The 15768-nt window shown below is 40.2% G+C and overlaps 1 protein-coding gene across 2 annotated transcripts in view; it reads right to left on the bottom strand.

Annotated features, from left to right (window-relative positions):
• Positions 1-1199: 1199 nt before the first annotated feature.
• map3k9 (mitogen-activated protein kinase kinase kinase 9) overlaps positions 1200-15768 on the bottom strand; it is a 73156-nt gene continuing 58587 nt past the window's right edge. Inside the window, exons 9-12 of one of the 2 annotated variants that reach the window (XR_013547766.1) lie at positions 9020-9138; positions 5645-6436; positions 2605-3311; positions 1200-1291 (exon numbers count right to left, since the gene is read on the bottom strand). Coding sequence is in view for 1 of the 2 variants with exons in the window: in XM_078407119.1 (XP_078263245.1) it covers positions 2833-3311; positions 5645-6436; positions 9020-9138 (1390 nt within the window). In the remaining variant the exon portion in view is untranslated. Of the gene's footprint in view, positions 1292-1480; positions 3312-5644; positions 6437-9019; positions 9139-15768 lie in introns of those variants that run through there. The other variant, XM_078407119.1, reaches the window with a different exon arrangement.

Here is a 15768-nt window from a genome sequence, read left to right as displayed (position 1 = left end):
AGTTTTTTTAACTATAAAATCTACTCACAACATTATCAACTCAAACAGTGGCGAAGACAAGAATGGTAATTTTAATGCATGACAATTATAGTATTTGAGGTATGTGTTCTCTGAGTTGTACTGGGTGATGCCCACTGCTGCTGGGTTGTCCCAATACCCCCTCGCGATAGTTTTGAGCTTTCCCACAACAAACACTGGTTCATGGGATTAGCAGCCTTCCTGTTCCCCATTTTCACTGTGGCCTCCAGAAATCTCACTCTCCCGTCCATTTCTAGCCCATGATTTAAAGTGGTCAGCCATCTGCAGAATGTTGGCTTAACTGGGACAAGATGTTGCCCCATAAGTAAAGCAATATAGATGATAGAAGTCTGAAATAAAACAAAAAGATTCTAGAAATACTCTGTAAAATGGGAGCACAGTGGTCCAGCTGGTGAAGCCCCTATCTCATCGCGCCAGAATCCCGGGTTCGATCCTGACCTCGGGTGCTGTCTATGTGGAGTTTGCACGTTCTCCCTGTGACCAAATGAGTTTCCTCCGGTTTCTTCCCAAATCCCACAGATGTGCCGGTTTGTAGGTTAATGGGCCATGTAAACCACCCACAGTGTGTAGGGAGTGGATGAGAAAGTGGGATAACATAATGAATGTTCAGTGTGGACTCGGTGGGCTGAAGGCCTATTTCCATGCTGTATCCCTAAACTAAAACCAAACTAAAGTGACAAAAAGTTATTGATCCAGAATGCTAGTCCAGATCATTTGGGCTCAGGCCACTAAATTGACTTTGCATCTAGTGTGCCCACAGGATCTTATGGTTACGTGATACAGAACAGCACTTCAGATGATCTGCATCAAATGGGTGTCCATCGAGATAGAACAAGCTCCGAGGCCCCAAGCCCTAGATCAGTTTGACGGTCTTTGACAGCGCCTCAGCTGTCACAAGCCTTTGAATAGTCAGACTTAATCAAAAGCCATTCAAATAACTTAAATTAAATGAAAATACTATATAATTAAATTATTAAAATAAAAAAAATTAAGAGCACTGAAGTGAATAAATATTTAAGAACATTAAAGTAAAATAAATTATTTTTCCACGAGGTTGGTGATCCCATTCAAATAAACAGGATTGTCGTTTATATGCCAGGACTCCCAGGAGTTAAGCCGAGGGGCCTGATGTGAAGTGCACCAACCCCCTGTCAGCTCACCCTTGCTCCATTGTTGAGGGTCAATGGTGCATCCAGTGGTGGAGCACGAGGCCAGATGGGCCAACATCCAACTTCCAGCTCTTCTTGGGCTTCTGCATTTGGTCATGTGTGGACAAATGATTGTTAGTGAGATTCTGCAGCATACCACAATGTGTCAGGCAACATGATTTGGACAATTAATTGTTTCTCTCCACAAATGTTATTGAACCCACTGGCTATTTCCAGCATTCTATTCTCGCCCCCCCCCCCCCCCCCCCCCCAATATTTCAAGCATGTACCACTAATTTACAATCAAAAGGCATATAGAAAACATTTATAGGCAATGGCCATTTCCAAATACTGTAAAGACCCTGTACTCCAGCTCAACAAAAGGTAACGCCACCCCTTCTCAGAAACACCAGTACATCTTTTTCCAATTTCTTATTATACATTATTAAAATACAGTCATCTTTGACTCTCAAAGATTCAGTGCAATAAACTCCGCCAAAAAAGCATTAAATACTAATGGTCAGACATATAGGGGCTTGAGATGAACTCTGGAATATTAGATCCCAATCCTTAGATTTAGCAAGTACAAATATATTTCAATAGATGACTGAACAGCTGGGAAGCTGATTGTTGATTCTAAGACTCTTGGTAATGAAGCGTTCTTTAATAGCTGATGACCTCAATCCTAATTTTAAAAGAAAAATTCAAAACCATTTCAGGGAGGCAACCAAAGCTTGATCTTGTGACAGATATGTCTCTTCAATTCCCCCTACCCATGAACCATGTTAAAAGCTTGTGATGGTTTATACAGGGAAACCATCAAGAAAGATGAGATGGTTTGGAACACAGATCACAAAAAGCTGGCCAAACCAGGATGGAGGAAACACACAATACAAATACTTTGTACTCTCCCACTGTGGTGGAATCTTTGTAACACTTGTGAAAGTGATAAAAACGTTTGTACATTCACCTCAAACAGTGGTGTCCATTCACTGAGCCTCTCGTTAGACCCGAATGTTGGTTTTAGAATCATTACTGATCTCGGGTAGTGGAATAATAGTTTATTTCTACACTTTTGTTCTCAGTCCTAACCTTTCCCCATTTTGCTGCTTTTGCCATCCTGCTGCAAGAAGTAAAAACCAAAGTGGTACCAGGTCTGCAGGACCTTAGACATACCGTTATCTGGAATTATTTATGGGTTATTGGGATATGCATAAATCTGGTCATGCTTTTAGTCACTGCCGACATGCTTACCTTGAAACTTGATTAAATAGATTACAACACAGGAGAATACAGACAAGTTCTTTTTGGCGTAATGGATCCTACTTGAACTCAGCCTCAATTTGCTGTGACATGGTTCTAAACAATGTCAAAGTGAACAAGAATGGGAATACATAAAAATACTTCAATTACGTACAGTTAAAGGCGATGTTTTGGAGCAACATGAGTGGAACTCCATTGAATAGATTCGAACAGTGGTTTTTTTTTGTTGAGAGAATGAATTTGTGGATCTTGATTCCAAATTTGAAGTTCGTCAAGTTCCTTGGACGGTATTAGATGGCACTCAGTTCAAACCAGTCCTTATGTAAAAGTGCATTCCCAGTGCAAATTCCTTTCATAGATTCCTGTGAAATTATGCATGCTACTATGACCAGAAATTTTGCTCCTGATCGTGGGTTGCTATCTTGCGCAGGTTCATTTCTGCTTTGCAGAGGGGAAGTGTTCCATCACGACTCTGACCTTCCACATCTGTGTCTAACAATGTCCGCTCGCAGCCAGCACGCCCTTGCCTGTGGGGCAGAAAGGGGGTGAGCCCTGGCCTTTCCTCCACAGTGCCACTGCTGCTGAGGCAGGAATCCAGGTTGGATGGCGTTTCAGTACTAGAACTATTAACAGGGGAGTTGCTGTACATTTTAGTGGGCGAAACAATCCACCATGGATCTAGCCGTTGACGATTTGCAGATGGACGTGGCCTAGGCACAAATTCCAAGGTCTTGGGCCTTTCCAGGGTGAAATCTTGCTTCATGCTTCTTCGTCTCGGAGTGGGAGGAAAGACCAGGTTGGGATCAGGCAGACGAGGAACTTCTGTTGGATCCCTGTTAGGGCTTGGGGTTTTACCTATACCTTAAAACAAAAATTAGTCATGTTAATCTTTCCAATGCTCCCAACTAAGCATTTGTTTTAGTTAACAGTTTATTCCTTATTCCCATTATTACAGCCACGAACCAAGGAAAGAATTATATGGATTTAAAAAGTTCATTAAATGGATTTTCTTACAATGACTATGTGATTGGAGCCTCTCGTGATGTTGCCCAGCAACAGCCTGGAATGGAGAGAGATTTAATGTTTTATTTCTTCATCCATGCTTCCTGGTGCTTAACTATGAGGTCTAATGATAAAAAGATGCTTAACATTAAATAGAAATGAAGTGGCTTAATAACTAGCAGAAAAAGTGAACCTCCAGCTGATGTGTTAGAATTTTAATCTGGTATTTTACGCTGAGGACGTTGAGTTTTTCTTTTGTGTATCGCGCTATAACAAAGAAGATTGCCCTTCAGCCCACTGAGTCTATGCTAGCTCTCAGAGAAGTCCCATCCTTCCATGTTTCCCTGTTGTCCATTCTCTCTCACATGCCCAGCAACTCCACCCTGCTTCTCCTATCCCTAGCAGTAAGTTAGAGCAGACAACTGGCATGTCTTTGGGACAATGAAATGAAACAGAAGCACGAAGAGGGAATCATTGAACATTTAAAACACACAGAAACGTTGACCCACAAAGTCAGTGTCAAGCATAATGCCTAGTTAATCTCCTTCATGTGCACTTGATATCAATGAGCCTCTCTAAAAGCCTCTTTAATTGCACTATTGTAAGTGCTTCCATCACTACCACTGGTAGTGTGCTCCAGGCACCTGGCACTCTGTGTAATAGAAAACTCGCTCTACTCATCTGCATTAATCTTTCCCCCTCTGACCTTAAACCTATGCCCTCTAATCTATGGCATTTCCATCCCAGGAGAAACGTTCTGCCTATCTATCCTATGCTTTTTTATTTAAATTACAGATTTTGTTAAACTTAAACTCACCTGTTTCAGATCCCTCAACTGCCTAGTAAGTTTCAAATCCAACCATCTGGACCATTGGTGCAGAACACTGCTGCTGGCCATATAACTTAACCTTAGATAGATACAAAAAGCTGGAGTAACTCAGCGGGTCAGGCAGCATCTCTGGAGAAAAGAGAAAGGTGACTTTTCAGGTTCTGACCCAAAATGTCCTATTCCTTTTCTCCAGAGCTGCTGCCGAACCCACTGATTTACTCCAGCATTTTGTGTCCATCTTCGGTTTAAACCAGCATCTGCAGTTCCTTCCTACAGAGCTTAACCCTGGATTTGTTGAATGTTTCATATATTTGGTCGAGTGTAGACACTGTTGTAAATCTCCAATAATCCACTATTCAACTATTCAGAAATATCAATGGCTTATCGGGTGATGTTTCTTGTATTCCCCTGAGACACATTGGGGACCCAGTCCCCATGCTCCCCCATACTTGCCAAGGTGCCCAGTTCCCTTGCTCATTTGAAACTTATCACGTTCACTGAGGAATTTGTGATAATATTGTTTGTCAACTAATAAAACTAATTAACATGGGAACATTAATAGAAATAACATTTGAGAATCCAGAAACTCCACAGGTTTGACAAGGGCGGGACAGTGGCACAGCAATAGAGTTGCTGCCTCACAGCGTCAGAGACTCAGGTTCGATCCTGACTACAGGTCCTGTCTGTACGGAGTTTGCAAGTTTTCCTTGTGGGGTTTTTTCTGGTGCTTCGGTTTCCTCCCACATTCCAAAGATGTGCAAGTCTATAGCTTAATTGGCTTCTGTAAATTGCCCCTTGGTGTATAGGATATGAAACTGGGATAACATAGAAATAATGTGCGGTGTGATCATTGGTTGCCACGGACTCGGTGGGTCAGGGGCCTGTTTCCACGCTGTATCTCTAAACTAAACAAAATTCCCAAGTGTATCAAATTACTGGAGTTTCTACGTCGTATGGTTCACAAGGGCAATGCCACCACCTGGCAAGGAGGAATGCCACGATCATGGAACATTTGTGCACCAACTGGATGGACTGATCAATTTTCCTAATGCAGGGCAACAGATGTGGGCTCAAAGGCATCATATTGTTCTCTCCCATTGCCAAGAGCTGGCTCTGCTTTGAAGTAGAGTGTGATGGCAGGTCGTGAGGAAGAAAAGCATAGGAAATTGATTGTTTCTTAGTACAAAAACCACAAGTGCAAGATGGCAATGGATTGACTTAAATGATTAGGAAAATGTGAATGGAAGAAATTTAATGGAAGAATGACAATGGAAACCATATTAGGTGAGCGGTCCATTTCTACTATGCCCCCGTTCAATCAACACGTTATTGTCTTGGAATTAGCAATAGGTTGAGCACCTACCTGCGGCAACAGAGCCCAAGGTGCCATTAGATGGCGTATTCAGAGTCTGGGGAATCTGTTTGATGGCCCCATCGGAAGGAGTCCTTCTGTGACTCTGATGTTTGGTGGTGCTGCTTGTCGTCACATGAGTTGGGGTCATTGATTGGTTAGGGTCCCGTTTGAAACGTTCGATGGTTATGTCTACCAAAGGATGATTAGTTACGAACACGGAGCCCTCGTCCATTGAACTTGGTGTTTTGGCCATTTCGTACACCACCATTTCATCGCTGTCCGAGCGTAGCAAAGACCTCATGGAGTTGCATTCAGAAATGGAAGACAACGACAGCAGCATCAATGAGGAAGATGGATCGAAGGAGGGGATGATGAATTCTTCATTCTTGAAGATGTTCCGGGAAGGAGGGCTGATGCTCCTTCGCAGTCGGCTGGTGCGCTGAAAAATGCCCTCTTTCTTTTTTTTCTCTTCCTTGGGTTCGATAGCTTCTTGTAAAACCTGGCATTTTCCCAGCTCCAGCAAGTCAAAGCCCAAAGCCACTGCTGCCAGGACGGCTCCACATCCCAGGAGGACCAAGTCGTACTTCTTCCTTTGTGAGCCCCGTTTACAGCTATTAGTGGGGGTGTGCTGGGGGGTGCTGCTGGCGGAGTTCACTGGAGTCGGCTCCTCATTATTGTCAATAACACCACCCTCCACTTCATCATTACTGTGGAAAGGTAAAGTGAGGTAGGACTGGGTGGGGAACGCAGACTGTTGCAATCTAGGATCGCAATCTTTAATGGCATTCCCATCTTCATGTTCTGCAGGATAAAAGAGGTAGATCTATGAATCTGCATTGCGCCATAGTAATTTCTCTCATCATTGATCTTTCCCGTGGGTGACACCATCGGTTAACTTTTGAATCCAATCAGGTTCTGAAAGTCATCTGCTACTGAATTACATCACGGCTGATCTAAGCTCCATTAACCATGCTGCTCTATTTTCACATTTGCAATATTCTTACACATAAAGGATATCAGCCTTAAAACCTACCACTCACCCACAATCTTATGAATGAGAGAAGGCCAGATTTCCAATACCCTCCAGGGAAAAACAAAGTGCTTCCTAATTCTCTGCTTAAACATCTGATTTTAAGATAATGCTTTCTTGCTCAATATTTCCTCATGAGGGAAGATTGTTTCTCTATAGGTAGCACAATAATAATTTAAGCCATTTAAAATACTTCAATTGGATCGCCATTCAGCCCCACCCCATTTAACTGCCTGAACGCAAAGGAAAATGTCAAGTTTAGTCATAATTTAACTCATTTTGACTCAGTACCATTGTGGTAAATCTATATGCTGCCCAAAAACAATGCAACTTTCCAGAGATATAATGCCAAAACGTAAAATTGTTTTCTGGTTGGATTCTGGTAAGTTCTCTGCACTTGGTGGGCAGCGGTAGAGTTGCTGCCTTACAGCACAATAGACCCGGGTTTGATCCTGACTACAGTTGCTATCTGAATGGAGTTTGTACGTTCTCTCCGTGACCTGCGTGGGTTTTCTCCAGGTGCTCCGGCTTCCTCCCACACTCCAAAGACATAAAGGTTTGTAGGTTCATTGGCTTTGGTAAAATTGTATATTGCCCCTGGTGTGCAGGATAGTGTTAGTGTGCGGGGATCGCTGGTCGGCGCGGACTTTGTGGTCCGAAGGCCCCATTACCACGCTGTATCTCTAAACTAAACTAATGCGAGATATAAATTCGTTAATTTTGTATTTTTGATATAAAATTCACAATAACATTATACTTTAGGATTTATTTTTCTGCTTTCAACTCTGCTTTGATTTTACATCTTCTGAAGAGTTTTCAAACCCAAAGCAAGGAACTGGCTTTGTTCCCCCATGTGCTTGCTAAATCATCTCTCCTCAATTAGAGCTCGGCGCTGCATGCCGATCTACACCCTTTACGTTCAGAACAGGTGACCAAGGGTCAATTTTGGATCACATTTTTATTTAATTAAGGGAAAGAGGAATAGAAAATTGACTGTTACAAAGTCTTTCCTGTGGGAGTGCTCAAATAAAATGGCACTGATTTAAAAATCGGGAGTATGTTGTGAACTAGGTCCTTTGCTTTTAGACAGTGAGAAGGGTAATAAGTTTGTGTAGTAAGATTAGTGAAGCAGTGGAATCAAGAGAAAACAGCGTTGGTTCCAAAATTAGAAGAAACTATTTGTCCAAGTTTTTCCCTTCTCCATTATGAATCTGAGTTTAGACTTCAAAACATCTTTAAATCTTTGAAGCCATAGACAGGTACATGGATGGGAAAGGTTTAGGGGGATATGAAGCAAATGCAGGCAGGTAGATGGGGCATATTGGTCGGCATGGGCAAGTTGGGTCAGAGGGCCTGTTTCTATGCTGTATGACTCTCTGTGTAACTGGTAAGTGCAGAATGCATAATCAGCCTCAGATTCCACATAAAGCAATTTACACAAGGAAATCCAGCACACGCAAGCTGGAATATTTTATAGAGCTGAAATATTAATCCGTTTAATTTATTTTTTGCCTCAGTGAATAGCAGACCGAAATAATAAGCTAATAATTTAAAAAATAATTTTGCCAAGATCTACGTCATGCCTCAGCAATGCAGTGCTTTGGCTCATTAATCACTGAGCACACAGAACTGAGGAGAAACCTCAAAACCCTGTCAATAGAAACTCTGTCTCTTAGGGCAGCATGGTGGTGCAACAGAAGAGTTGCTGCCTTACAGCGCCAGAGACCCGGGTTCGATCCTGACTCCATGTGCTTGTCTGAACGGAGTTTGTACGTTTTCCCCCTGACGTGCATGGGTTTTGTCTGGGAGTCCCAGTTTCCTCCCACACTCTAGACGTACAGGTCCGTGGGCTAATTGGCTTTGTAAAATTGTAAATTTGTCCCTAATGTGTGTGGGAGAGTGTGAGTGTGCGGGGATCGCTGGTTGGCATGGACTTGGTGGGCTGAAGGGCCTGTTTCCGCACTGTGCATCTCTAAACTAAACATATCCCGCTCTGTCTCATTGTAGTCTAATTATAGATCCAAATCCTGGTATGCATTGAGTTAGTCAATCACAACTTGACTCCTGGTAGATATGTTCAAATTTGCATCAATGGCAATGCTTTGAGGCAAAGGTGGCCTAGATATATGGGGTTGGGTTTTTCCTGCCCGACTAACAGCCTGATTAAAAAAAAACTAAATTTTCTATTAGTGAACCAGTCAGCTTTATTGGAGAGTAACCTTTCCATTAAAGGAGAGAGAGAGGTATTGGATGTGGGTAAGTGTTTTTACCTTTTAAACATCTCCCACAGTTAATATCTCAGTTAAATAAAGCAAAGTTCAGTACACGTGTAAAATGTTGCATATTGCTCGTACCTATTTCAACGAGGCTATTAAATCCAGGAACTATGGCAGCTATCCGTTGAATTTTCCCTAGATTGGAGGCACTGGATGGCCAGTCTTTGCTTCCGTTGACCAGATGCTTAAGGCTTGGGCTGGGTAAGAAGGAAAAAGAACACAGCAATTGTCAGAATATCTAGTCAGTTGAGCATGTCTGTAAGCACTCAATCTTTTTTTTTTGTTACAAAGGCAGGTAGACATCCTTTCCTGGACATATTCTCCAATTTCCCTCAGCTTTTGGAAGTCACATGTGAATCCTGTTGAATGCTTCCCTGTAGTTTATCATTATTACTGCATTAAACATGGTGGAAGTTGCTTGATACCAAACCTCCTTGAGGATTTCTCTCTTGTAGCTCCAATTCGTGATTTGTATAGTAGCACGGCCAAGATCAGCAATAAAAGATGTGAGAATCATGGTTTTAACCCTACATACTGCTAATCCCTGAACATGGTCATACAAACTGGGAATTTATAGCAATTAACTGAAAATTATCATGATATAAAATTAACAAAGAGAAACATTGTTATTATTAATCTATCTTTTTTTTTTAAATGAATGAGCCATCGAGTGACAAGCACCATCTAAAAAACATCCTGCATATTAAATTTAGACCACTTTCTGTTTCTGCTCTGAATCTCTAAACTAAACTATTTCAATTTATACATACTTTTTCCCAACCAATGAAGCAGTTTCAAGTTCTGCATCTTAAATGATACAAAAAGATCTGTGAGTTAAGACAAAATAAGCTTCAAACTATTAATTGCCCATTGTTACTCATTAGAAATTAATATTTGATGTGCTACAGATAGTGAATGCATTGGTTGTGACTTTCCAAAATACTGGAAAGGTTTTAGCAGACTGGAAAACTGCAAAAGCATAATCCCTAATCTAGAAAGACCAGGAAACAGAAAGCAGGAAACTGAAGGATTGTTAATTTAACATCTGAGAAAAGTTTGGAACCCATAATTTAATAAGTGACATATTTGGGGTGATTTCCAGACTAAAACAGATATTCTATGAGGACAGATGGAGTCTACATTCATTAGAATTTAGGAAAATGATAGGCGAACTTCTGGAACAATGCCACTTTTCTAAGGGACTTGATAGGGTAGATATTGAAAGAATGTTTCTGACGTGAAGGAACCCAGAACTAACAAGCATATATTCAGGACACCCATTAGAAATTGCTCTAATTTGTTATGATCTTAACTGCTCAGGTTTTTACACTGTTGCCAATGTAAATGTAAGCACTTGCTTGGTAAATCAACAACAGAAAAAGTGTCTGCCAAATATTATATATGCAACAATCAGTCCACAAACATATTATATAAGCTTAGATGAGATCAAACCAGATCTACGCTGGATTTTAAATTATTTCTAAAGCATTAGTCATTTTTAACTTCAAGCTGTCTCTCTGCTGAGGTAATCATTCTGGCCAGGTGCCCTTCCATCTAATCTTAGTAACCCTTTGAACGAGATTCCTATATGGAAATCATTAAACCTTCCTGAACCCTCCTGTGTAAACTTTATTAATCCCTTGAAAAACATTTCAATTCTTGCAGGCAACACTCTTCTGACATTTTCCTTGCTTGCCCCATTATTGGACCTACCTATTTACACTGAATGCTGGACTATTTCCCCAAGCAGAACCCCAAAGAATCTTTGGTAAATCGGGGGATTCAACAGCAATTCAGTAATTGTATGGAATAGTCAGATGGAGTTGGAAATTCTGGAATTTGGGATGATTTGTTGCACAGTGCGCAAAGCTCTATCCTGAACCAGTCAGTATATTGAGAGTTCAAATCCCATCCCACGGATCAAGGTAACAGATCCAAGCTGCTCCTCCAGTGCACTGCAGCTCTTGGTGCATAAATAACAATTATTTGGTTCTTATTATTTTACTGTTGTGAGAGCATACATTGCACATATTGGCCATCACATTTCCTCCTTTCCAACAGCAATTCCACTCCATTGACTGCAATGCATTGTGTTGCTCAGAATTCATGGAACATCTAACATAAAGGCAAATCATATTCCCAAGACAGGATAGATCCCTTTAAAGGAAAAAATGGGAATTTATCGTTACGACCCAACATATAAAAATATCTACACACAGCCAGTTTTAATGCTGAGAAATTCCAGTCATGTGGTAATTCTGTGGGAAAATATTATTTAAAGTTAAATATACGAGGATCAATCACAAAGTCAATTCTAATTTTGAATGCTTTTTCTCTAATCAACAGTTCTCTTCTGCATTCTCAAAATTTGTCAATATATTATAAAAAATTCATAAGCACACTTCAATATTTTGCTCATGTTGTCTCCAGTTTTCTACAAAGTGCACAATCACATATAACAGGCCTACACCGTCAAACACCACACAATTCCAGAAAGATGACTATTTTCATTTTAGAGAACAGTCGTTTTCTAACTTCTTACAACACTCCTTATGACTCAGGAACCTTCAAATAGCAGGCATTAATAATATCTGCAGCAATTATGTCTGAGTTGATCCATTGCCCATTCTAAATACTCTCCCAGGAGGAATTTTGAGGGTTTAGAATGGGTTTTCCTAACAAAGTTTATGTCAGTTTTATTTGCAAATCAATTTATACCATCTGCTCCCTCCAGCAGCAACTTGGAATGGAACAAAGCCCCCAAAGGAAAATCTAATCTTATTTGATGAACATTCATTGCAATTAATAAATCTCTGGTCTTTCTTGCAGTGCTGCCCTTTTTTTTTTACAAAGTCAAATTTCGGAAGGACTTTTTAGAACCTCTGGATATCCTAAATGACTTTACAACCAATGAAGTACTTTTCAGGGTAGTTACAGCTTTCATGCAGGATACATGGCAGCCAACCGGTGCATTGCAGGTCTCCAAAACAACATAATTATATCAATCAAATAGCCTTCTTAGTCTAGGTTTCTGAGGAATTAATGTCAGCTAGAACACCAATGCTCTGAAAGAGTGCTATGGAATCCTTTGAATCCATCTGTGGGAACAGATCATAAGTGATAGATGCAGAATTAGGCCATTTGGCCCATCAAGACCACTCCACCATTCAATCATGACTGATCTATCTCTCCCTTCTAAACCCATTCTCTTGCCTATGAGATCCGCTTAACATTTCATCTGAAAGAGAGCATTTCCAGCAGAGCTATAATATCAGAATATAATAGAGCTGAAGTATCAGCTAGATTTCCGTACAAGACAAATTCTCAATCTACTTTCTGCTCAGTGATGGCATTCTCAGAGGCAAGAATCTATCCACTGAATCATAACTCATTAATCGGCAAGTTGCCTAATTTTTAAATCCCATTTATTATCCTAAACAAAAAACTCTGAGTGGAAAAAAAACGGAATTTCCTCTGACAAAAAAAATGAACATGATTTCTTTCATGTTCTATCTCTGAATCCTTTCACCTTAGAGCAAACTAAAAAGGTCTTTGAAATAGGTTAGTCCACTCAGGCAGAAAAACAGCATTTATTACAATTTAACTTGATCAGTGAAAAGAAATGAAAATTGATTTTAAAATGTTTTGCTCAAAAATGCGAATACTGCAGAATACCTTTTTGGATGGTTGATCAACACTGCAACACTGCAGTGTTTGTTGATCAACCATCCAAAAAAATATTGCATGTCACAATGAACCAGTTGTTTTATAAAATCTCTGGCTGTTCTGTGGCTTGTGGAAAAGGAAATCCATCATTTGTTTTGATGATTTTTGAACTGTACGGAAGTGGATTAGGTTTCTCAGAGACGCACATTGGGCATTTATAATTTCAAATGGTTTTATATTTTGCACAACTCCATTTTGTAAAAGATAGACACAAATGCTGATGTTACTCAGTGGGTCAGGCAGCATCTCTGGAGAAAAGGAATAGGCGACGTTTCGGGTCAGAACCCTCTGCAGACTGAAGGTTCCGACTCAAAACGTCATCGAATTCTCCAGAGATGCTGCCTGACAATGCTGAGTTACTCCAGCATTCTGTGTCTATCTTCATATAAACCAGCATCTACAGTTCCTTCCTAGACATTTTGGAAAATAAAGACTCGAATATTAAATAGATTTCCAATAAATCTGCAGAAACAACATAAAAATACTGGATCTCAATCTATGACTCCCATTCAGTTTTAATTCCATTCAACTTTATGTCCGAACAAAATGTATTACTCGGAATTGGGGCATTTGGCTTTATTGGTTTACACCAGCTAGAGCAAAAACCTGCAGTGACAAATAGTGGAGAGAAAAAAACCCAAGTGAAACAGAGAGGTATTTTTGTGGGAGAAACAGACATTTAAAAAGTGTTAATTCTCATTTTCTATTCAATTGATATTCCTCTCATCCATCAGTTTTTATGCTACTTTGACAATTTTACCTGCACCCTATCACAGACATCCCCCTCTATTTTTTCCTCCACCCTACAATTTAAAGTGTTTGTTCCCCCAATTTTCCAGCTCTGATGAAAAGTCCTTGACACAAAATGTGTACTCCACAGGTGCTGCTTCGAAGTGCTGAGTGCTTCTGGTTTTTTCTGCATTTGATTCATATCCCTGTTTGTAATCCGCACAGACCTCTTCTTCCTACTCACTTTCATCTAATCCTACAAGTATTCATAAGATCATAAGTGATAGGAGTAGAATTAGGCCATTAGGCCCATCAATTTTACTCTGCCATTCAATCATGGCTGATCTATCTCTCCCTCCTAACCCCATTCTCCTGCCTTCTCCCCATAACCTAAGACACCTGTACTAATCAAGAATCTATCTATCTCTGCCTTAAATATATCCACTGACTTTGCCTCCACAGCCTTCTGTGGCAAAGAATTCGACAAATTCACCACCGTCTGATTAAAGAAATTCCCTTATTTTCTTTTCTCTTTCACATATTAAGCAGTTCCCCTTAAATTAAGGTAGTTTATCCAGAGTAACTGCTCCACTTTAGGTTAATTTAATTTAGAAATGCAGCATGGAAACCGACCCTATGTCCACTCTAGTTCAATGTTATCCCCTTTTACATCCACTCCCCACACACCAATTCACCAATTTCCAGAGGGCCAATTAACCTACAAACCCCAACATCTTTGGGATATGGGAGGAAACTGGAGAACCCAGAGGAAACCCACAGGCTCACAGGGAGAATGTGCAAAGATCACACAGAAAAGCACCCAAGGTTAGGATAGAACCCGATTAACTTTAAATTGAACAAGTATGCTCAATCTAACCCTTGATTTGAGCATACAAATTTTCACTCAAATTCTTCACTGTTGATCATTTTACAGTTGTGGCCCTGGTTTTAGGTTTCTCCAAGTAGTGAACACATTAAAAAAAAATCTTCTTGAGCAATCCCAAGATAATTTTATAGACCTCTAGCAGGTCACCCACCAGCCTTCACTTCCAGTTAAGTTCCAATTAAGAAGGGAAAAACAACATTTTGTGGATAACATTTTTCTTTTAAAGTCCACTTTATTTCAGGTTTGGTCACTAGGTTGTCGAAAACTATGAAAGCAATGTGTCAATCAACTTTCTGGCAATTTATGATTAGTTATCTTTTCTTTTGCAAGAAAGCCCAGAGAGATAACCTGTGCAATCAGCTAACTTAAGGTTGGTTCATTAGTTGCTATGTCTATTGACTGAAGGCCAATGAGTGACTTTCAAATTGGAAAAGCAATTTCTTAAATTTTATCAATGTGTTCAGAAATCTGGCTTTTATCCACAGTTTTCAATGCTACTTATTACAAATTCAAAGAAACAGAATCTCAGTAATAAAAAATGGTTTCACAAGTCCTAAAGTATTTACCAGGACTGAAACAAACATGTTGGCCAGTGGAATACTAGACTTGAATAATTTTCTAGTGTGGACCATCTTGCTGCACAGTTACAGGATGGGTGAAAATCATGAGGGACATATTTAGAGGGATACCCCAGTCTGCTGATGAATAATCTAGTAATGCAATATGACACCTGAAGTTTGCAACAGGGTGGTGAATAGTTAAGTTTAGTTTGAGTGTTGTGCTTTCTTGGAAGAAGGTCACACTCTGTAGGAATAGTGAATCTCGGGACAGGAACAGCAGGATTCAGCATTACAGATACACAAATAATAGAGCTAGTGGTGCAGGTTAATAAGGATTAACATGCAAATTAGTTAGACCATTCCACAAACACAGATCAGTTGATTGGAGAGGGCATGCTAATAATGTATGGCAGAAGTGAAATATGTTGGTCATCAGCTATAATATGGATCAGAAAGATTCACAAAACAACTGCTAACATTTCTGGATTAATCCATCCAGAACCTGCAAGAGGGAGATATTGATCTTGTTGGCATGTAACAGTTAGATTAATACAAGGTCATAAATCATAGGAACAGGATTAGGCCATTTGGCCCATCAAGTCTGCTCTGCCATTCAATCATAGCTGATCTATATCTCCCTCCTAAACCCATCTTCTGCCTTCTCCCCATAACCACTGACACCTGTACTAATCAAGAATCTATCCACCTCTGCCTTAAAAATATCCATTGAGGGTACTTAAGCATAATTACCCACTCGTATCAAATTATTATTGAAACATACACTTCATCTCGCAGTATCAACGCATTTTTAAATCTCAAATCAAAGGAACTTTCCAAATGAAAATAAATCAGGAATTCACCCCAAGGGGATAGATTCAATGCAAGTGACAACTGAGCCTGCACTTAATTTAAAAGTTGGCCACTGC

The sequence above is a fragment of the Rhinoraja longicauda genome, chromosome 10, assembly GCF_053455715.1.
Source record: "Rhinoraja longicauda isolate Sanriku21f chromosome 10, sRhiLon1.1, whole genome shotgun sequence".
In the NCBI taxonomy this organism is placed as follows: Eukaryota; Metazoa; Chordata; class Chondrichthyes; order Rajiformes; family Arhynchobatidae; genus Rhinoraja; species Rhinoraja longicauda.
The sequence above is the reverse complement of the archived record's forward strand: the minus strand, read 5'-3'. Positions and strand labels throughout refer to the sequence as shown.